Consider the following 24,234-nt stretch of genomic DNA (forward strand, 5'->3'; position numbering starts at 1 on the left):
GTGCACGTTTTGATGCCTAACAAATTGGGCACAATTGCCCTCTTTAAACGCACCTGCTGTCTGCTGATCTCGTTAACGTTCTTGCGAAGATGTGCAGAGCGCAGATCAGGAAGCTCTGGCCAGTATCAATGGCAGCCGCGAATGGTGATCAAGTTTGCCCGTACGCAAATGGCGTTTAAAGCCTTCATTTTGCACAGTTTGTCATGGAGCACTGACATAACTAGAGCTGCAAGAGATGAGTGTGCCTTAAAAGAAAATATTAATGCGTACTGCATAATGCCAAATAAATGAATGGTAAAACATATTTTATGGTGGATTTAATGATGCTAATTTGATGTTAATTTCAAAGTTAGATGAGTGTGCCTTAAAATAAGACCAAAATCTCTTACATTTTGAAATAGATGAGTAAACTTTAATGCTACATCTCTCTTATCTTCCTCTACAAGTGGTGGCCATGGAGTGGGCACGTAGTAGTGGTGCGCGCTATTGCTGTCACGAGCACAAACACCTATCAGAGTATCCGGGCAGGAACCGGATCCTCTAATATTATTGGAAATATGTAAGAGGGACGTTTGGAGCAGCATGGCCGTTCTTTCTGTATAAAATGATGTGAGCTACGAAAATATATTAAATACCTACCTGAATAAATATGAGAAACTAGAATTTGAATATGATCCGCCAACTCTTCTTCAAGAACACTAGCCAACTGCACTCCGTTCCTTCGATATCCAACGGTAGATCCGTGAAAAGGAGCGGAACTTTTTTGATCCAGAAAACTCAGTAGCAAAGCTACAAGGTTCGGTCCATATGCCGACCCCCCACTCGTTCCATTGCCATGGCCGGCGGCCACTGGCTGCCGGGGCGGATGGAGGTGGAGCAGGTCCCCGAGGAAGCTCCCTCTTCCGCCGCTCTCCTCCGCTCATCCCTCATCCATGCCACCACACACGATTTTCTGGAGGGGGCGAGAGCATGGAGAAGCCAGTTATGTCGAGCTTCAGAATAGGAGCAGACTATGATCTGACTGTTTTTTTTTTTTTGACTGGAGATCTGACTGAATGTTGATTTTAGATTGTGGCTCCATAGGGAGTAAGATGATTAAATGTCTTTGCCAATGAGGTAGTGATTATTGTGTCAATTTGGGAATGTGAATATTGTAATTTCCTCAGGTTTTTGTTTTATCAATTCAGCATGCAAAAGAAACTGAGACTTCAGTATTGAAAAAGAATGTTAATTTAGTTTGTCAATCCAAGTGTCTGCATTCTAACAAAGACTTCTTTTTTGGTTTCATCACTGATATCTTCTCTTGACAACATCAGCTGCATGCTCTCAAATTGACAATATTAAGTAATCTCTAATCACAATACTGTAATAATCACAGTTCGCAACACTTCAGTGATTGACAATTTGACATCAATATTTCCTAACAATCTCAATTCACATCAGTTTGATAACAGAGTTATGAAGGTGGCCTAGAAATAGGAGCTGTGGGTCGAACCAAGTAGCCTTGACATTGCCGAAGGAACAGTGATGCGCCTCCCCTCTCACATAGTTTCAATAATGTTAAGAGGATCTTATTCCATCAGGCAGCCATGGCTAAAATGGATACTTTGGACCTGTAGTCACCTCCCTTTAATAAATCCATTTATATCAGTTGAGATCCAAACGGACCTAACTTATAGGAACTAAAATGGATTGAAGGAACTTAAATCCATTAGTCACTCAAGGGTCGCTTAAAGGACTTATTTAGCCTCTTCCCACCCAAGGGTAGCTTTAAGTCAGTCATTTTAATCACTACAACCAAACAGAAGATGGCTTAAATAAAGTGACTTAAAATAAATCAGCAACATAAGTCAGGAGGTAACTTATGGTAACACCCTTCAACAGTGGAGCGACCACAATGCCATCGCTCATCGAAGCATTGTTGCTGTCACTCTTTTTTTTTTCACTTTCCATGGCAGCAAAATCGTAACCTCGAGTTAAAAATGCTCCGAAGTTTAGCTTTATCTGTCATGAGTGCTAAGATGCACCACGAGATCAAACCAAGAGCAAAGCCAGAAAAAGCAGGAAATCAATGCAAATCCTTTTGAATTGTTACACAGAGATTGTTCGAAAGAAAAATCATACACAAGATATTCTAAAAGAATTCGCTTCACAAGTTATCCTATTGCTAACAGCATGGTAAGTACATGTTGTGATTTGTGGAGACCCACAGCCGGGTGGCGTAGTGCACCCGCCTAATCTCAGAAGGTGAGTACTCAGGGAAGCGCTAAGCGATTCGGCAGGTCTACGTAGGGAGCAAGAAACAAGAACACTCGAGGATTTAGAGTGGTTCGGGCCGCCGGGGCGTAATACCCTACATCCACTGTGAGTTGTATTACTCTTGCATATGAATGAATCTATCCTCTGCTCATGCTGGGTACTGGCCTCTGCCGGGACTTCTTCGGCCTTGACCTTTCTCTAACGGGCGTCTCCCTTTTATAGCCCAAGGGAACGCGCACACAGGCGTTGAGACCCCGACAGGTGGGTCCAACGCGGATGTATAGTATATTGCGCAGAAGGCATTAATGGTGCTACAGTGGTTGAGAATCTCTCCCCGGATACGCTTCATCGCCCTGTAGACTCTGATCGAGGAGTGGATTCACCTGTCCCGTCGGCGAGGCGCCCGTTGAGGTAGCGTAGGTTGCGGCGTAGACTGTTGGGTCTACCGCGTAGGCGTCATGATGGGCGAAGGCGAGCCGTCGTGTCCAACTGGCGTAGCAGACTGACCTGCGTGGCGTGGGCGGCGCAAGCGGCTGCACTGTGTGCATTGGTAACGCGCGATCAACAGTGCAGCCTGGCAAAAATCGCCTCGGGCTCTGATGTGGCAGAGCGCACTTACGTCTCCCGTATTGAACGCGGTAGGTGGGCGAGTCTTCCCGAGGAAGCTTCGCGGCCGCGTGCGTGCCTGCGCTTGCGGACACGTGGCGGCTCCGAACCCGCCCCAGGCAGGGTGTCTGTTCCCTCCCCGCTGAGGGGTCCGGATAGTATATGGGGGTCCGGGATCCCGTGGGAGGTCCGGGGCCCCGGCTATTTTGGCTGAACGCTCCCTTCTCCGGGACACGCGGCGTCACTGAACCCTTCCCTAACAAGAAATGGGTCTGGGGCCGCTGACTGGGTGAGAAGAGCTCCGGACCGCGAGGGTCCGGCTGCTCAGGCCGTCAGCGCGTAGTCAAGGATAACTAGGAGGCTCTCGCCTAGACACAGCAAAAGGGGGTACCCTAGTCCAGAGGTACCGACAGTACATATGAATATATCAGTTCAAATTTCAGGAACAAGATTAAAGATAGAAGACAAATTATGACTGCAACAGTTTACGACGGTGGCCTTAATAGAGTCTACAGCACACAGTGGCGTCCTCATTCAACAACAACAACATAGTCTTTTTTCCCAAGCAAATTAGGGTAGACTAGAGATGAAACCCAAAAAAATAAGTTCAAGGTTCAGGCACATTGATAGCTAATCTCCAAGCGCTCCTATCCAAAGTTTTCTCTTTAGAGATATTTCAATCCTTAAGGTCTCTCTTAACCGACTCATCCCATGTCAGTTTAGGTCTATCTCTACCTCTCTTTACATTATCGACCCGCTCAAGAACCCCATTATGCACCGGCGCCTTCGTTGGACATGTCCAAACCATCTCAGCCGATGCTGGGTAAGTTTCTTCTCAATTGGTGCCACCCTGACCCTATCCCGAATAACTTCGTTCCGGACTCTATCCCTCCTTGTGTGCCCGCAAAACCACCGCAACATCCGCATCTCTGCTACACTCAGTTGCTGGACATGTCGCCTTTTTGTAGGCCAACATTCAGCACCGTATAACATCGCCAGACGAATTGCTGTCCTATAGAATTTGCCTTTTAGCTTTTGTGATACCCTCTTGTCATAAAGGATGACAAAAGCTTGCCGCCATTTCAACCAGCCAGCTGAAATTCTATGCCTAACATCTTCATCAATATCGCCATTCTTTTGTAGCACCGATCCTAAATACCGAAAAGTATCCTTCTGGACCACCACTTGCCCATCTAGACTAACGTCTCCCCCCTCATGCCTAATCGCGCTGAACCTTTTTCACTACCTGCAGTGAACCCTTTTTCAAAGTGGCGTCCTCATTCCTCAAACAGATTTGCAAAGTGACTAGCTGCAGTGAACCCTTTTTCACTACCCCACAAATGAGATCATCACACCTCACGATGACGATTCCAACACAAAATATCCATCACAGCACGAGTGCAACTACTAGCAGACAGACCATGTTCCCCTAATCCTCTCCTAGATATCTTTAGCTGGAAAGCCTACAGAACAGCAGAAAAGCTCAATAGTGGCCGTGTTTGGTTAGATGAAAAAATTTTCGCGCACGTTTTTCGAGAAGAGAATCTCGTACGCATGGAGTACTAAATGAAGTCTATTTGCAAAACCTTTTTAGGGACGGGTGTAACTTTTCGAGACGAATCTAATTGTTGTAATTAATTAATGATTTGCTACAGTGATGCTACAGTAACCATCCTCTAATCGCGCGGTCAAAGGCCTCATTAGATTCATCTCGAGATTTACACGGGGGGTTGTGGAGGTGGTTTTGTAATTAGACTTCGTTTGATAGTTTAAATTTTTGGTCAAAAGTGCTACAGTAAAAACGTGAAAATGAACCAAACACGGCCAGTACAATGATATATCGTAGTCTAATTCAACACCCGTGTAATACACATGATTGCAATTTTTTGTGGCTCCAGCTGTGATCCATCTCATCCAAGATCAAAAGGGTGATGATTGCAATCACACAGCTAACAATCCACAACCTAGCCATCATTAAGATTTGCTGGATATATATGGAACATGCATAACCATTCAATCATAGTACAAAAGAGTTGACAATCCTTGTACTAGTTAAAGGCAGGCTTAGGTTATTCTCTCCCACACACTAACAGGTTCCAGTAGGAAAGTAAAACAATACGTGGATAACACAATATAGCAATATAACAAAACGAAAGGTAAGCAGACCGATGATAAAGGACACACGAAAATGGTCCTTGTACAAGCATCACGACTACCCAAAGGGTTAAGGGATAGAGATGGCAGTCACTTGGATTGATGGCTACTGCTCATCCTCAGGCTTGCTGGCATCCCTCATTTCATCACCAGCATCATCCTGATAAACAGCATGATTAGCATTATCGATGATAGAATTCCAAGTGTTTTGCATTGTTATGTAGTTCACTGATCCACCTGCATGTCAGAAGTCCACAAGGTGAGGTTGTCACGAAGAAGCTGCATGATCAGGGTGCTATCCTTGTAGGACTCCTCCCCAAGAGTGTCCAGTTCTGAAATGGCTTCATCGAAGGCCTGAAACCAAGTAGGGGTATGATCACATGAAACAGCATGTGCAAATTCTATTGGTTAGTCGGTAACTACATGCACCAAAGCTTTACAGGATTGTAAACTCTACATCAGTAAGACTTTTACAAGTAAATGAAATTAATAATTCAATGCCATAGAATAGTCCGAGGATTAAAGAAAGGCCTGGTCAGTCTGTCACAGATTGGAATAACACCTGACTCAAAGAAGAAAAAAAAACTCAGATGCACAAGCTGACCAGCAAATGCAGCCAAAGTTTTTTTTTTGGATTCCCGAATCTGGATTTAGCAAGTTGCAGCTGATCCCGAAAGGCAGCATGGAACTTCTCTTGATATCAATCAAGCAGCACATGTAATGACTACTTGCAACTAGCATGCAAGCATGTGGGACAACACTGTGCAAGATACTTAAGAATCACATCTTGGAAGCACTAGGCAATTTGAGCCAGCATGGCCGCATGGGACGCAACTACAACAGGCAGGTTGCCAAGAAACCAGCGGCCAAAGCATCTGAGGGGGCTTAGCAGTCTAACACATGCCAAAATGCGACTGTAACCGAAGAATATTTGCACTACCAAACAACCGCATACATGGTGAGGATCTGAGTCTTACTGATGCAAGAAAAGTAGTTAATCTACCATCGCAAAGAGAAATCTAAAATACAGCATGATGCATTGGTTTGTGGGAACTGAATCAGCCTAAATCATCAGCAAGCACAATATCAAATCCACCGTTTGCCCTACAAATCTCAGGGGTTTAGCTTACTAGCAACTACCATTACACCCCCACCTAAATACAGATCTACACGCAGATGTTGAAACAATCACGAAGATTCTGAGCAAGAAGCATCGGCTCACCTGCTTGGCGAGCGAGCACGCGCGGTCCGGCGAGTTGAGGATCTCGTAGTAGAAGACGGAGAAGTTGAGCGCGAGGCCGAGCCTGATGGGGTGCGTGGACGGCAGCTCCTTCATGGCTATGTCCTGGTGAAAGGAAAAAGGAAAACCAGCCGAGATCCAATCCAGCCATATGGAATCAAATCAGTAACTGAAGGACCCCAAAAAAGAAAAACGAGAGACGACGAGAGAGTTGGTGGAAGAGAGAGTGGGGGACGGGACCTGGGCGGCCTGGTAGGCGGCGAGGGTGGAGTCGGCGGCGTCCTTGCGCTCGGCGCCGGTCTTGAACTCGGCGAGGTAGCGGTGGTAGTCGCCCTTCATCTTGAGGTAGAAGACCTTGGCGTCGACGGCGGCGGAGGCGGGGACGAGGCGGTCGTCGAGGAGGCGCAGGATCCCCGCGCAGATGCTGGAGAGCTCGGCCTCGACGCGGCCGCGGTAGCCCCTGGCGGCGGCGGCGTGGCCCGCGGCGCCGCGGGCCTCCTCCTTCTGCTCGATGGAGGAGACGATGCGCCACGACGCGCGGCGCGCGCCGATGACGTTCTTGTAGGCGACCGACAGCAGGTTGCGCTCCTCGACGGTGAGCTCCCCGGCGCCCGCCGCCGCGACGACCTTCTCCATGAACTCCACCATCTCCTCGTACCGCTCCGCCTGCTCCGCCAGCTTCGCCATGTACACCATCTCCTCCCGCGTCCCCGCTCCCGCAGCCATCTCCGCCACCGAGACGACGCCTCCCCCCTCTCCCTCTGCCTCCCTCCCTCCCGCTCGCTAGTGGAGTGGTGGTGTGACTCCGCGCGCGGCGGCGGCGGCGGCGGCTGTTCCTCCTCCCCTTTGCCCTTTGGGTTGGTGGGTGCGCGGGGCGTGTGGCTCTTGCGGTTTCGGGGGTGGGTGGGGGGAGAGGGGGAGTGGGAAGGAGCGGCTGCGGTTTTAAAACGGACGAGGGGTGGGGGGGCTTTCGGCTTGGCTGGGCTGGGGTGCCGCCATGCCTTGCGCCCTTGCCTTTTTCCCCTCCACTTTTCCTTTGCGGGCGGAGGAGAGAGAAGAAGATAAGAACGGGAGAGGCCAGGGAGGAAAGGACGGAGGAGATCCGGGTCAGTTTAAAAAACGAGACGGGTGACGGCAGCAGCAGGAGGAGCCGAGGAGGGGGGAGCGCCGCCGTCCGCCGAGATTGGGGATCGGATCTCCGCCGCGGCGCGTTCACACGAGGTGTCGGCTGGTGATTGGTCTCCTGGGGTTTCCATGTGGGATGCGTGGGTGCGGCGGCCTGCCGGCTTGGGCCACGCCGGGCCCGTAGCTGGCTTGGTCATCAGCTGGGCCGAAACGCTTGAGGTTTCATCTGAGTTGGGCCTCCGTCCCGTTTCGTCCCGCATGGCCTGCTGAGTGAGATGGACTCAGATGGGCTCAGACTGAAGCGGACTAGATTATCACCCGCCCACCAGCCAGATTAGATGGGAATGACAGTGTCATCAGGGAGCGGATAAGAAAAAAATTTCGCGCTTGGTTAATGGGCTGCCAGCCCAATAATCTGGATGCACAGTTTATTTAGTTCATCCATAGAACTCTCGCATCTCTTCTTCCCCTTGCTACAGTTGAGAAAGACGACTGAAGGGCGATTCGTGTCCCGGCGTCGATTCCGCTGGCTTCCCCTCGCCTCCGGCGGCTGCTCCGGCGCTGGAGGTGGAAGGGAGCGGTGGAATCGATGGGCGGTGTACATACCCACCTTTATTAGACTAGGTTTCTATGAGCTAGGGTTTGGTTCCTCCGAATCGGGGTCGCGGGTTCGGAGTTCATGTCTGTACCTCTCTTCTGCGGCGGCGGCGGCGACTTCAGTTTGGTCTTCGGCGACGGTGACCTCCGACGAGGATCTGCTGCCTGCGGTCAAGATGGGGTACGTCTTCTACCAGTTCCTCGTTTTCGATTCCGGCGTCATGTGCGGCGGCGGTCCTGGGAGGAGGAAGCTGGTGTTTTTGTCCCTCCAGAGCGGCTTGGATGTTGGCGTTGCTATCGGCGTGGGCGTGGAAGTCTGCTTTGTGAGGTTAGTTTACTCCTACCACGGATCGGGTTGGAGTTCTTCGCTGCTGGCTGCTTTTGGATTGCTTGCAATCCTTGAGGCGCCAGATCTCCGTTCTCTCGGCGAGAGATTGCTTGTGTGGGCTTTCAGCGATTATAGTGTGCATCGATGCTTTCGGTGTACCATTTGTTGCCAAGGTTGGTTTCTTGAAAAGCTTTGTGACTTCTTCGGAAGTGCCTTCGTCGAGCTGGAGCTCGGCTTCAGGGCGCAAGTTCAACGGCGATTCCTTCTAGGGATGCGGTGTTGGGCGGCGGCTCCGGCGGCCAGCAGTGAAGGTGTCAAGGCGGCCGGGTTTGTGCTACAAGGATCTGGATGTAATTTCTATTTTATGTGGGGTGTTCTTGTAAGCAATGACTGTAATCTTCTATATCAATGAAATATGACCCGGTTTTCTCAAAAAAAAAAGTTCATCCATTGTAAGCTCGGTCCGTTTGCACTGCTTCAAGATAGAGAACAGCCGGTGCATGCATGCAAAATACATAAAGCATGCATGCAAAATACATAAAACTGGTGATATCTGTTAAGAAACCCTGATTAGGATTAATGGGCTTAATACCGAAGGTGCCCCTAGAGGGCCCAAGTCTATAAATAATACCCTAATGTACTCTATTGAGGACTAATGAGAATACACTCCACCTACATATGTGTCTCTTGTTTTCTATCTATTGTCTACTGGGATGGGAGACGAGATCCAATCTACAATCTCCCGACGCCTCTTTCTGGGATCAGAAATAGGGAAAACGGATCAGGCGATCTGTGAATGGACCATACTTTAACACGTTATCAGCAGTCCTGATCATCGATGTTTAGATTGATTTGTTTTGGCCGATGCTAATGACATTGATTTTCCCTGATCGTGACGACGCGTGCTCTTTATTACTCTGGATCGAGCGACATCCACCATGAGCGGACACATGCAAGTCCTGGATTTGGATTCATCCATGGCTCCACGCCGTCGCGCTTGGCATGTATTACCTCTGATCTGCCGCTGGCGGCGGCGGTCACATGGCCGCGGCCACGTGCCACTGGACTCATCCACGGCAGCCTCTTCGTCAACCGAAGCCGATCCATCGAGCACAGGGACGGATGCAGTTTGCATCTATACGTTTGTACACATGCAAAGAACAAAGCCTGCATGTATCCGGCGGCGGCAGTCTGCGGCCACGTCGTCAACTCCTCGTCAACCAACAGGCGTGCATGTCAGGGGCCTAGGCGGCTAGGCCTATATGCCCTACATGGCACGAATTTTCCTCGACATGATCACGGTGCATGCTACTACTCTTTATTCCCTATTAACTTGATTTAATCTTATTGGTTAAACTTGTTATTACATGGAAATCCTATTGCAGATAATCTTGTTTTGCAGTTGAATAATATGAATTATTCTACATTCAAGTTCTATTAGACTAATCCTGTAGATTAGTTTTGTTTGTAGATTAATTAGTTTGCAATTCACGCATTGTAATTTACCATGATAATGAGCAGTATCACACGGTAAATAGTAGCTATACATTTGTTCCTGAAGAACATTGACCTGGATGTTCCTGTACGGATCGCAGGCATCCTACCGTTCCAGGCGCCTCACTGGCTCCATGGGTTGTCTCGTGTTGTGCTGTAGTCACTCCTGTCTGCTGTGGCCTTGTGGAGACCTGTCGTCTCACTCTCTCGCTTCCATGCAGCACCTCCGCAGCTCCAAAATTGATGTCGAGCGTATCATCTGGCCCAGCTGTTCCACACGTTGGTCGCACCCTACAGGTGTGTGCCGCCAACCATATTGCCCATTGGGCACCCGCTAGACGCGTCGGCGCTTGCCTCGACCGCGGCCCTTGTGTGCACGACTGCTAGCTGCAACATCACCATGTTGCCATCACGGCTCCCAATTTCATCTGGCGTATGCTACCATGCAACTCCAACAATTGCGTGCGCATTGTTGGGGCCTACGCATCATCCTTGCGCCGAGGTGGGCTTCAAATTGTGCAGCCCATTAGGTGCTATTTATCCGTTCTAAGTTCTAACCCCTAAAGACCAGGGTTTTATGCATCTTTTTATTGTTCTGTTATGTCTTTCACATGTTACCCTGAAGGTTTCTTTTGTGAATTGGTCCTGTAGCACCACATAACACCTCCTTTTTTATGGTTTTTATGCTTTTAGCATAATTAATGCAACTTTCACTATATAATCTAGGAACTGAATTTCTAAATTATGTGCTTCCATAAATTGTTATAACCTAGTCTTAGGTTCCTCTTGGAAGCTTCTTTTTATAGGGTTATTTATTTTCCTTGCATGTTTCTGTGTGCTATGTTTTTCTAAGGGTTTATTAATCCCGAAGTATTGCCCAAAGACCATAGAAATATTAAAAAAATCATACAGATGCTCGAAAAACTCTGGAAAAATAATAAATATCTATGGATATAGATAAGACCATCTCTTTTTGGCTCTTTGCGCTCTCCTTCATGCTTTAGGTTTATTTACCCGAAGTAATAACCAGAAGTAAGACTAATGCATGAAATTTCCTTGGCCCATCAGACATCACATATCGGGATTTTTTTCAACCTCCGTGAATGGCAAATATTATACCACCTTACTTAGGGCATTACTACCAAACAATCAACTATAGGCTTATTTGCTGAAGCGTCCCCTCATAAGAGAAGACTTAAATGTGATACAATATCAGTTCCAGGAGGCTGATAACACATTTATTACATCAGATGGTACATCGTGGTAATGGGCAGTGAAGCGTCACTATCGCGAGGACAACAACTACAACCCAAACAAGAACGTGAAGCACGAGGAAATCATCAAAGTCTTGCGCCATACGGAGCTCCTGCGGGTGACCCTATCCACAGGCAAGGTTGGATGCAGAATGGAACCCCTACTCAACGTCCTTGGGAACAAAGTCTGGATCTTCCTTTGTAAAAATTTCTTCCTCTGTAAAAATTAAGTAAGGGGTGAGTACAAACGTACTCAGCAAGTCCAACCACACCCACGAAGGGGGTATAAACCGAATACATGCACATAATAGATTAAGGATAAGGCTAGGGTTTTATTTGCGAAAAGCTAGTTTTTATGCATGGGTTCATTTGATAGAAAAGAGGTTTTCCAAAGCAATTATCTTGTACCAAGTACATGTAGAGTTGATCCACACAGGATCCCAGTTTATAAGTTGCTACCGGACTCCCCGTCCGCCGTAGCACACGGCACAGCTGCCAGATACTTCTCCAAAACAACTCACGCCAACCCATCCATTCCCAGAAGAAACACTAGTTGTGTGACCAAATCATAACTCGCCCAGTACCGTGGGCATGACTATTCGAATAGGTTTTAACTCTGCAGAGGTGTGCAACTTTACCCACAAGCGGGGTACCACAGCACGATCACCTTAGTGTCGGTGCAGATCCCAACAGAGCTATTACCCACCTTAGCTAGACCTGACTAGCCAACACGGAATCCACCAAGAGGCCATTGACCTATCATCGAGTTTTAACCGGGGCATAAGTCACACAGAGCTTATCCCTTCTCCTTGGTCACCCGTTGCTCTCAGCTCGCCTGATGGCTATCAGAGTAACTAGTGGGGTTTATGCTAAGCCGTTGCCACATACAACGGTCGAGTGGTTTGCACGATGGTAGAGTTAGGCAAGATGACACATCAACTCGGTCTTTAATTATGACAAGATGAATATCTCCCAACCTTGCTCAACCACACAGGTACGAGCACACCCTTCGGCAATTCACACAGAAGTGCCATCCATCTCATATTTCTTTTGTTTCCAAAAAATTCCACATTCTCCCTTCACACACACTCATACATTTTCCTTTTGTAAAACAAGTTGTACCATATTCAAGGTCCTAAGCGTTCTAGCAGCGATTAACATCCAAATAGAATAAATCATATTTAGACATTAATCTAGGTGGTCAATGAATGGTTATAACAAATCAAGGGGTGGCTATCCAACCGGGTTTTAGCAGCAAAACAACATGCAGTTTTGAAAACAGGCCAATAGATTGTGTTTATAAAACTGGGACAAAATATGCATCAAAGGATGTGATTGAACTTGCCGTTCTCAAAGCCTTCCGGGAAGTCCTGATTGAGGTACTGTCCTTCGGGTTCGGAGTCGCGGAACTGATCCTCGCACACTTGCTCGCGGTACTGCTCATCGACGGGTTCTCTCTCGTTCACACCGTGATCTACGATGCCCACAACAAGCACACAATAAATAAAAAGAAATGAAGGTTTTATCGTTGAGCTCGAATCGGGAACAATGAAGATATAGAGATAAGATTAATATTTCTGGGCGGTTTTCTAATGGCACAGCCGATATTAGAAATTGCGTGGTAAAGTTTCGGGGCAAACAGAGGATTTTTGGCGCATGAAATGATAGTTAAAGAGAGGGTTAGGGGTTAAACCGGGGTTTAGGGGCCTCTTTGTAAATATTTTAATATGGCAAGGGCTTTATTGTAATTTTTGGAAACATCGGGGTCACTCTGGAAAGGTGTAGGGGTCTAGGTGTAATTATTTGTATAGTGGAAGGGTCATTTCTTAAATAGGAAAAGCCGGGAGGGCTTCTTTGGAAAAAGAACATAGAGAGGAGGGGCTCTTAATGGAAAAGGGAAAAGGGCAGGGGGTCTGGGCAAATTTGCCCTTCTTCTACCTCTCTCCCGTGACCAAAACAGGGAAGGGGGAGAGGGCGGCGCCGGCGGCTTGGGCCGGCAGCCCTGGGGCTCGGCGGCGGCCGTGGGGAGGGGAAAAGGGATATGAGGCCGCGGCGGGTCGTTTCCCCCACTTAATTTGGGTGGAGGTGGCTTGTGGAGGCGTAGCCACGGTGGCGGGCGACGGCGGGCGGCGCCGGCCGTGGTGGTGGCGCCGGCCGTGGTGGTGGCGCTGCAGGACTAGGGTGGAGCTACGGCGGCCGCGGTGGCGGTCGTGGGGGTAGGGAGATCCTGTTGTGCCCCTTACCTTGGGCAGAGGTGGCACGAGGAGGCGGCTCCGCGGTGGCCGGCGGAGGCGGGCGGCAATGGTGGTGGCGGCGGCGTTAGGGAGCTGGAGAGGGGGCTAGCGGCGGCGGTGAAGTTCGTGGTGGTGGAGAGCTCGACGGAGGGGGTTATTTATAGGCCGAGCAAGGCGGTGGGGAGAGCGGGGCGCGGTGGAGGCTGGCAAGCTCGGCGGGCAGGCTTAATGGCGCTCGGTGTCGCGGCGGCGCGATTCGCGGCAGCACAAGGACGACACGATGGACCGGGCAGGGAAGGACGCGCAAGTGGGCAGGTGGAGGGGCCGGCTGCTCGGCGTGGAGCTCGGCATTGAGCTCTGCTCGAGTAGTGCGGGCGCGAGCGGGCGAGGCGGTGGCGCTGTGCTTGACGACTGGCGGCGCGGCTAGTACAGGGCGATGGGATGGGTCGGGCAGGCGGCGAGCGGCGCGGCGGGCATCCCGGCGCGTGGGGGCGGCCGGGAGCAGGGGCGCGTGTAACACCCCTGTGTTAATCAAGGTGCTAATCACGTGTTAACCAGCTAATTACGGGCTTAAGAAGGTCATTTGCGTTAATCGAGTTCGCGTAGTAAACTTCGATTTAGTCGTGTTCGACTACGTTTTTCTCCACGATCCGAGTCTCAAATCAACTTTTGCCCAAAACAAAAGTTGTATATCTTCTCTTCCGCTACAACTTCTATTGTGGCCAAATTTTATGTTCCCATGTAAAATTTTGAGTTCCAATCGGTCAAACACGAGTCAAAAATTAGTCAAACCATTCACTGTTCTCCCCTGTGGCGTTACTGTGCTCGCCCGACGCCCATACCAGCGCCTGGACGCCGGCGAGCTCCTCCACGCGTCGAGCATCCCGGCGAACCTCGCCCTCCGCGCGCCGCCCTTATCCTCGCGCACGCCCTAGAAGCTTCTCCTATCTTTCCTTCCCTTCCCTTCCCTTCATCCCCTTCCTCGAGCTCGTGTGAGCAGAGCACGAGCAGAGCGCCGTCACTCGCTCCTCCGGCCGTTCCTCGCTGCCCCGCTCGAATCCTTCGCGCCCTGACCTCCCTTGCCTCGCCCTTCCCCTCCTCCACCCATTCCCGAGCTCGCCCGCACCCAAACATGGCCGAAATCGGGCCCACCATCGCCGGCCGCCATTGCCGCTCACCGAAGCTCCACCCGCGTTCGCCGATCTTCCCCCTCTGGCCACCCTCCGCCCAATCCGAGCCCGTGGTGAGCTTCCCCGTGGGCCCCTCTCGCTCCACGACCCTTTCCCCGTTCCAAACCGACGCCACCACCGCCGGGCTGCCGCTGCGCCACCGTGGGCGCCCAGCGCTGCTGCGCGCGCCGCCCCTGAGCGGGCCCCAGCATCCCCGCTCCGCCCTGGCCGCGGGCCAGCGCCGCCGTGCCGCCGGCCAGCCCCCGCCGGCGAGGAACGCCGCCGCCGCTTGTTGGCCTGGCCGCGCGCCGGCCATGGCGTGGGCAGGGGAGGGAGCTGGGGGCTGGGCCTCCCACTGACATGTGGGCCCCAGTCATCAGCCCCCTATTTTGGGTTTTGTTTTTCAATTTTATTTATTTATTTTGGCTGAAACATTTGAAAATTTGTAGAAAAATGTAGAAAAATGCGAAAAATGTAAACTAAATTTTCTTGGGTTTATTAAGTTAAGATCTTCAGAGGAAACATACTCATGTTGTGAAATGTCACTTTTGCCCCTGCTAAAAATTTGGTTTGTGCTTAATCTAGTTTATTTAATACCGGTTGCTCTATTAGTCTAAAAATTATGAAATTTATGCAGTAGCTTACTCTTTATGTGTGTAGTTCACTGAAAATTTTTCAGGTGCATAGCCTATGTGCATGTTTGTGGATCTGTTGTTGTCCAGTTTATTTTGCTAGGGCAAAAATAAATATTTTCTTTTTGCAATAAAAGTTAATAAATTTTTCCTGCATGTGATATCAATGTATCTTCATGCTAGTAAATTTTGTGGCTTTATTCCTGTCTGCAAGTTAAGTTCTTGCACGTGTTTCTCTCCTAGCCACAGTTTTCCATTTTGTGTTGCCAAATAATCTTTTTTCGGTAATATCATTGCATCATGAACACTTATATCATTTCATTGCACCATTTTAATTATTGCATGGAATCCTTTTTCATATGTGTAGACGCCGCGAACGAAGCCATCTGCGAGCTAGTTGCTGGGCCGGTCCAGGAGCCACAGCAGATCGAGGAAGCCGTTGAGCAAGCTCCGGAAGACATTGTTAATCCCGCTGACTTGCAAGGCAAGCCCCGGAGTATAGCCGCTACTTTAAAACTTATGCAATGTGTTATTTAAGTACTTGTGCATTAAGTTCTAGGAGTTACTTGGAACCTTAAATGCATTATCTTTAGGAGACCCCGGTCTTTTACTAGCATGATAGGTCGATAGCACTGCCATGCTTAAGTAGGATACGGTAGAAGACAGGTGATTTCCTGTCACCCGCGAGATATAGGTTGGTATTTCAGTAAGAAAGTAAGAAATAATGCTATGAGAATGGAAATGGAGATCGGGCGGAGGGAAAGTTGGACATAACCATGGAATAAAGAAAAATTGAGTCTCCGCCTGTGTCGATTGAGGACCGTACCGTTGCTGGTCGTGCTGACCAAGATTGAACAGTACTAACCACATGCCGGAAGTAGGAGGTAGTCAAAACCGGTAAGCTAATTACCTAAATTGCGTCGGAATCTGATTCTCGACCCGTGGTGCTGGGCAAGGGTTGACAGATGGTGAAGTCGTCCACAGGTTCACCGAGTGTTCGCACGTGCGGGGCTCATCATCCGGGTGTTTGCGGGCTTGACTCAGGCTTCAGGGTAATCATGGGAACAATTGCTCGGTGTGACTCGATGGGGTCGCACTTGGCTTGTGAGTTAGGTCCACCTTGCACTCGCGGTTATGAGAACCTTGGTCACTTCGTCGCATCATAGTAAAGAAGTGGAATGAGACTGGAATGGAAAGGTTGAATTGTATGTTACTAAAGATTAATATGATCAACCATGTATACTCTAGAGAAATAGGCGAACCTAGTTTATAGCTGTCAACTCAATTGGAGCTAAAATATTGAAAGTAAGGATCCAATATTAGCAGCTTTTCAGCAAAATAACTCCAGAGCCAAACAGCTTTGCATGTCTAGATAATGGGCTAAGTATACCCATAGACGGGTAAGTCTTGCTGAGTATTAGAGTACTCAGGGTTTGGTTGTACCCCTCTGAGCAGGCAGTGTTCCGGAAGACTTCGAGGAGACTTGCGCATCTTGGATTGGTCAGCCTCTTCCTCCGGGTTGGATCGTTGAGTGGGTCCCGTCTTCTCCATGAAGTACAGGCAGATTGGCCTCACATCAGTGGGCAAGATGTGAAGCTCGTCTTTTGTCGTCGACGGCAATTATCGTATTGTATTTTGGGTCTCTGTTTTAAACTATGTTTTTCTTCCGCTGTGTTTGAACTCTGATGTTTGAAATGTAACTCTGGATTGTAAAACCTTATTGTAATTTATTTCGGAAGCTTGTGTTAAACTCTGTAGTAAATTAATTTGAACTCTGCTTTTGCTTGTAATCACCTGTGCTTGTCTTTTGGCAAGAGTTCCCGTGTAATCGATCCTGGTTACAGCAGGCAGTCTGAGTGTACTGGTTGAGTGCAGAAGCTGTGGTTTAAGCTTAAGTTGTTAATTATTGCATTCCATCAGTATCATTTGGACTGTTTTGTGACAGTACGCGCGCGTGGGGGGGGGGGCGGCGGCGTCGAGCGGAGCAGCGCGCGGCAGTAAGGAGAGGGAGGAAGGAGAGTGAGAAGGAGGGAAAAGGAAAAAGAAAAGGGAAAAAGAAAAAGAAAAAGAAAGGGAAAGGGAAAGAGAGAAAGAGAGAGAGAGAGAGTCGCGGCGGATTTCACAGCGGAGACCACGGGGTTGGACGAGCACGCGCGCTGGTTGGCGACACGTAGCGCATTGCGCGGAACGAGGGAAAGAAAGAGATGAGACGGTGATTGAATTCGGGTGTCGGGACGGCGATTTTTCGGGAGATTGGGAGCCCGGGCAGGGAACGATTTTTGAAACGGGTTGAGCTCAACAATGAAAAGATTTTGAAAATTATTTTTAGCGCGTGATTTATCTTGGAAAGTTTTTCGGGATGTTACATTTGCATGACCCGAAATCAGCATATTCCCTCCTTTTGCTGCTGAACAAGCATGGGGCAGTGCACCTTCATGATGAAGCATCACACAGCTCTTCCTTTTTGACCATTATTGCTCCTGAAGCGCACATCACGAAGAAGCATGGGGCAGTGCACCTTCCTGATGAAGCATCACACAGCTTGTCCTTTTTGACCATTGTTGCGCCTGAAGCGCACATCACGACTCAGAACAAATTGTGCCCCTGTGGTCGCTGAAAAGACAATGCTTAATAGAGGGAAATTTACTGAATGTGTTGTCGAATATAAGAATAAGCCAGCGAAGGGGTTCACGGCGTAGTGGCAAAGGCCACTGGTTGGAGTGCTCCCACCCTAGGTTCAAATCTTGAGTGCCGCACCTTTATGCTCTGAGGGCTTCTCTTAGAGTTTTCCTATCAAAAAAAATATAAGAATAAGCCACGTGATAAAGGTTAAGTCCATGAAGGACGTGTGTAGGGGTTAAGGTGTGGATATTCTAGCCAGTAGACCCAGGCCCGGTCCTGAGATTTGAGTGGCCCAGGGCAAAACTCAACTTGAGGCCCTTAATATAAATATTTATGTTAAACACATTTTAATATTATTGTTCCTATTGGATGCATATTTTCTAGACAACATAATTGTGCTAAAATTGTAAAAAAAAGTAATAAGAAACTAGCACAAAATCGAAGGATAAGATAAGCTAAAGGAGGAAATTTTACTCAATGTCACCGAAAACTCGGAGTTCAATGTGTAGATTCCATTCATAACCAATGTGTAATGAATTGATGATATCAGTGAATAGCTGCAACAAACATGTAATATATTTATCTATATATGATCATCATTCATATCATAGATCGTGATTTTTACAACAGCTGCGCTAGGCGGCCGGGCTAATTAGTGATACGTGCAAACGTGGCTGTGCATTGCTCGTGATGTGTACTATACCTAGAATACGTATACTTGGGGAAGGGGCCCCTTGGATTTTGGGGCCCGGGGCGGCCGCACGGCTCGACCCTGCATTTTTCACATTCTTATCTCCTAACTGAGAACTACCTGCCTACTACCAGAAGTTGAAAGCAGGAAGATGAATATGAATCCCACACCACAGCAGAGCTAGAAGCTTTTGAAGTGGTTGACCCAATTCTTGGTCATGGTAGTTGATCTAGGCTCTAAATGTCCATTTATAGATCTCGACCAAAATGTTGCTAGTGATGAAACCAATTAATGATTGGGTCTGTAATTAAGAAAGGATCATGAGGATTCTCTGGAGGTCTGTTGAAATCTCCTCGATTACTCACAGTCCTAGATGTTATATACCATATGTGAGCTGCACTACCTCTTTAGAGTTTATCCCAGAAGGATATTGGTCATTTATGCTCTTGCCAAGCAATTGTCTTCTTTGGCTTAGTCTGAAACTTTGCATTAGACTATATTTCCCAGTTAATAATAAAAATTGGCCTTTCGTGCTCTATTCCAAAGCTTCTCTTCATGTGGAACAATGAATTGATTAACATAGTGCTTTGTATAGAACAAGTAGTGTATGATCTAAGGGGAAACCCTACCCTGTTGATTGGTGCACCGCCACTAATGTTATTAGGGAATTTAGACATGTGCAACTGATATATTGAGGCTTGCACTTGGAGATGCTTGCCCGGTATTGCCATGTTGACAGTTGGCTTCAAGCCTAGTTGTACTATTGCCACACACGTATGTACTACCGACTATCTCCATACATTATGGTTTACTCCTAAAGATTACCTATTGAGGTACTATGCATCTCTCTTTGGCTATGCCTAATGGACACTAGTAGTATGTGTGGTTTTAATACTCCCTTGTCATAAAGATTATACACAAACATGTTGCGATAATCATAAAGATTCATGACCCAGTTTTCAATATGGTATGAGTAATTGGGTCCATATTGGGCAATAATAGAAATGAGGTAGACTATAAACTAACTCTACATTCAATAATTTTGCTTGGCAGCCACGGCTTGATGCTGCGTTCATGCTACCATACTAGTGCACACACTGCTCAATGCGCCAGAATGCATAATGTCACTATTGATTGCCTCCGTAAGCATATGACTTGAAGGTCTACATGCATGTCGATCTGAATTCGGCTACTGGCTTCAATGGCGAATTGTGATATTAGCCCCTGAAGAATATTTTGGCTAAAAGCGTGTGTTGTAGTACATTTATACATATATGCAGTTTTCTAGAAATACGCATATTTGGTAGCATATTAAATTGCAGACTTGCAATGAGTAACCCATCAGCAGTTGTGGATCCCAACCAGATGTTGAGGATACCCTCTGGTAGAAGGAAGACGCGGTATTCATGTCACTGCATTGTTAAAGTCTAAGCTCACTGCATATAATTGAAACCTCCCTCGTATCAAAGTGCATAAATTTCCCAAAATATATCACCACCATAGCGTACATTTATGGGCCACCACTCGAAGCTGGGGATATATGATGGACCTGAAGTTCATTCAATCTTGCGCTAATAATAAGGGGATTACTTTCAGTATGCTAGAAAAAAAATTATCTCGGCATTAGGGGGAGATAAATGTTCATCTCTTTGTGAAATTCCTTGATATTTCTTAACAGAATTAAAATGCACAAAGACAAACTGAACCTGTAGTTTCATTAATACTCCTACTTGGTATAAGCATGGAGTCTTACCAGAAATTTATTATTCTTGAGGAGAATTTATATTGGTTTATTTGTATAAGTAAATGCTTCTACCTGAAGTAGATGTGGATATACCTGGGATTCAATATCATATCCACATATGACTTGGTTTCATCTAATTCTGCGGGGACACCTGCGAATAAAAGATCCATCGGCCATGGTCTAAGCATATGTTTATGAATAATCCTCCTCTTGTACTCCTGAAGAGACTTCACTCCGAAGGTACCTCACGAATTCGTCTTGGCACTAAGTGTGCACAAATTATGGTGCCAAGATTATGGAATAATGACGGATCTATCATTTTGGGAAATGATGAAGATCTAAATATTAAAGTGAAAAATAAATGTGCCTCTATAATTGCTAGTGATTCTCTAAGAGAGAACCTGGATCCGGAACAAAGTCCATGGCAGAGTGCTTGAAGCTCTCATATCGGGTCAAAATTAGAATATGCAATTGAGGTGGAACCAAAATCGCTAAATGAAAGTCACGAATCTGGAGTTCGGATACTTATGGGTCATTACTAACAAGGTGGTGAAATGCGATGGTTCAAAAAGGTCTGGAATGAGACCAATCCCACGTGTGCTGAATATATAATATTCCACTGTATAGTGTATCTGGCAAATGGCATGTATTGAAATATGCAGATTTGGGATTCAAAAAAAAATCCATGGAGAGGTCCCAGAATGACCTGAAACTATAAATAAGGAAAATGCAACATGTAAATCAAATCTCATACCAATATTACTTTCTTGACTTGAAGAAAGTTGTTTTTCTAGAAGAAAGACTATCTTCCCCGAAGTGAGAATTTCCTAGAAGGAATTTCCCCGAAGGAATTGAATATTTATTATAGTCCGAATATACCAATAGTTGAATATTCCCTGTGAAGGGATATATGACCCATCTAAAACCCGATAGATTGAAATGAGGAACCTAAAGACCAGAAGTGCGCCATATGAGCACTTATGTATTTCACGTGTTGTACTCATGTTATTCCTGTAGTGCATCTTCCACTAGAAGATTTGGAATGGCGGTATCCTCTAATACCTTAAGGATATATTCGTTGTTACTGGAAGTTATATCCCCACTTGCGGACTAAATTATGTTACTATGTAGCGTGCAACTAATTAAAGATCCTTAAATAATTCTTGGTTGGCCCTTGAAGGACACTTGGTTGCTGCTAAAACATCAAATTGTTGCAATGATATAAGAGCTTGATGCTTGATGACTCAAACCTAGAAGATGCATGATATTGCAACTATGTTACCCCTCAAAATCCTATAAGGATAAATAGCTTGTATTGCATAATTATATATATTGTGGTGTATGATAGTGGTAAAGTATATAGCTCCCATAATATTTACTCTCATTATTCCAGAAGAAGGATGAGATAAATGTCTCGAAGACTAATTGTTGAGGATTTTGTACAATTGTACTATCCTTACCTGTATGCATCTCTGAAGGATGTTTGTCTGCAAACAAAACTATAGATGTCGTCATCAGGGGGAGTGTATACTATATGTTCTATCACTAAACATATAGATCCAGCAGATTGACACCACTAAAAGATTGGACTTACTCATTTTGGTACCCCCTATATCCTTACCTCACCAATCCCAGAAGTAGATTGAGGTAAGGAACTCTGATATGCTCTTTGTAATAATGTGAAGTTCATTCACTAAGTATCTATGCACTTCTAGTAGCAAGTGTTGCTTTAATACGACAGTTGTGCAATGTTCAGGGGGAGCATGTCCTTAGTAGTGAGTCATTGCTTAGGTTCTCGAAGAATCACATAAGAAAATCTTGAAGATTGCAAATGTCTTGAAGACAGTGTTGTACTCTTTTTTTTCTTGGTGAGTTTTCCTGAAGTTTCTCATGTAAGATTTTTAAGGAGACAGCAAGTGCAATACAACTTGCGGCAACAATGTACTCTTTTCTCCATTCATTTTTTCCATTGGGTTTTTGGAAGGAGTTTTTGATGAGGTATGTGTTGGTTGCGGTATACGCCCAAGGGGTAGTGTTAAGAAACCCTGATTAGGGTTAATGGGCTTAATACCGAAGGTGCCCCTGGAGGGCCCAAGTCTATAAATAATACCCTATTGTACTCTATTGAGGACTAATAATAATACACTCCACCTACATATATGTCTCTTGTGTTCTATCTATTGTGTATTAGGATGGGAGACGAGATCCAATCTACAATCTCTCGACACCTCTTTCTGGGATCGGAAAGAGGGAAAACGGATCAGGCGATCTGTGAATAGGCCATACTTTAACAATATCATCCCATTTGCAAGAAAGTTTAGGACTTCAACCGTATATCCAAATTAAATTTGGATTGTGCAATTATTTTTCTTATGATAAGATCTACGAAACAAGACTACACTAACCTATGTTTGGACCATATTTTTTTTAAAAAAATTACTTTTTTAATAATGAATTTTGACTACTAGGAACAAATATTTTAACAACATAAACAAATAATTTATTTTTTAACAAAAAGTTAATCATAAGGAATAAATAATAATATACAATGAACAAAATGTTACACATTTTGCAAACGTTTGATTGTATAAGATAAAAAATAATAAATAAATATCACGAACAAATGAGTCAATATCATGGAATAATTTAATCTACAAAGCGAACAAATAATTTGGTGTAGCGAAAAAATTAGTTACACAAAAATTAAATAATTTTACATGAAGACAAATGTATCTACATTGTAAAAAGTATTTTTATAAGCATATATAAACGTGCTAAACTACTTAGCATATAAAGGAAATAAATTATCTCACACCTCAAGTTATGAGTCTACAATACAAGTAAATTAGTATACATTTAGCATGATGCGCTCATAAATGTGAATAAATATTTATACTATAGTAACATATAAGTATAAATCTGTCAACATTTGAAACAAACATGGTTATATGAATTATAAAAGATAAGCTAAAAATTCAAATATAGATTAGGTACATAAGGTTCATATTAAAAAAGAGAGAATAATAAATAAATGGATGTAAAGAATTAGAAAAAAAAGAAATAGACGCAAAGAAATAGGAAATAGGAGAAAAGAACGACAAGAATAAATATATGAAAAAATAAATAAACATATGAAGAAAATGAAAAGAAGCAAAAAAAAGTACAGATGCATTTTAAAGTATTAGAGATTAGCCAGACAAAATAGATGAAAATATAAAAAATAGTGTACGTCTAACTAGCTATCTAGCTAGTGGATAGGTTTGCATGTACTGATCGTGTAACTAGCTAGTGGATAGGTTTGCATGCACTCATATACTGACGTCAAAAGCAAAATCCTCGATGCTATTGAGTTTTGTAGCAGTGGGATCCCAATCAGTACTAGTGTGAAGTTTTGTAGTAGTGGGATTGCAATGTTATTGAGTTGATGCTGGGTTGGATAAAAATCCTCTGATGGTTCACTTCTAGAGTTGGTTTTGTGAGTATCAATGTGCGTCATCATAATAGAAACTGGCAACACAACAGTCAATATTGCAGCAATTTTTTCATTGAACAACAGTATTTGTTGATGAACAATTAATTAGACCGACGCAGATCAACTTTTTACAGCCACATCAATGGAAAATACAGCTGCTCCAGAAGTAGCTGCTCTGTTTGACACATCAAACGAACGACCATATGGCCACCAGCAATGCAATCTTTTCATTGAGTGGACGATGGTAGAATGCAGATGATCGGGCCTTGAATCCCTGATGCCTGAGCCCGTGACCAAGAAGTCCTGCGCGGCACAAGCGCCGACTGCGAAGCCAGCGAGCTGCAGGCGACGAAGGCCAGCGACCGGCGATGCACACGAGCCGGTCGAATGCGAATAGGGTTGGTAATAGGCTATTGTCCTAGTGATCTCTTCGCAATCCTACTTAGCTCTTTGTTGACATCCAAAATTGGCACAGTTAAGTTTTGCTAGACAATATGGGCAGACCGGTTAGATCTTTCATGTAAACCGGTCAGACCTGTCATGACAACTTTGTCAATTTTTCAATTGGTCTTCGCCATTTAGTAGATCTCATCGAAATGATCGAAATGCATATA

General features: G+C 45.9%; 1 protein-coding gene across 1 annotated transcript; it reads right to left on the reverse strand.

The window, feature by feature from the left end:
- Positions 1-4,836: 4,836 nt before the first annotated feature.
- Positions 4,837-7,334, reverse strand: LOC120678589 (14-3-3-like protein GF14-A). The gene is made up of 4 exons (XM_039959839.1): positions 6,500-7,334; positions 6,242-6,364; positions 5,257-5,373; positions 4,837-5,179 (listed from the first exon to the last, which is right to left on the reverse strand). Exons 1-4 carry the CDS (start codon positions 6,983-6,985, stop codon positions 5,126-5,128), a joined length of 780 nt encoding a protein of 259 aa, XP_039815773.1. The 5' UTR covers positions 6,986-7,334; the 3' UTR covers positions 4,837-5,125.
- Between the last annotated feature and the right edge of the window lie 16,900 nt (positions 7,335-24,234).

This window comes from Panicum virgatum, chromosome 6N (assembly GCF_016808335.1).
Source record: "Panicum virgatum strain AP13 chromosome 6N, P.virgatum_v5, whole genome shotgun sequence".
Taxonomy (NCBI): Eukaryota; Viridiplantae; Streptophyta; class Magnoliopsida; order Poales; family Poaceae; genus Panicum; species Panicum virgatum.

Excerpts from the sequence above, each read along its gene's own strand:
- LOC120678589 (XM_039959839.1), bottom strand. The coding sequence starts at position 6,985 with ATGGCTGCGGGAGCGGGGACGCGGGAGGAGATGGTGTACATGGCGAAG. Across the intron at positions 6,365-6,499 it reads CCGCCTACCAGGCCGCCCAG|GACATAGCCATGAAGGAGCT; the intron begins GTCCCGTCCCCC and ends TCCTTTCACCAG. Across the intron at positions 5,374-6,241 it reads CGTGCTCGCTCGCCAAGCAG|GCCTTCGATGAAGCCATTTC; the intron begins GTGAGCCGATGC and ends ACTTGGTTTCAG.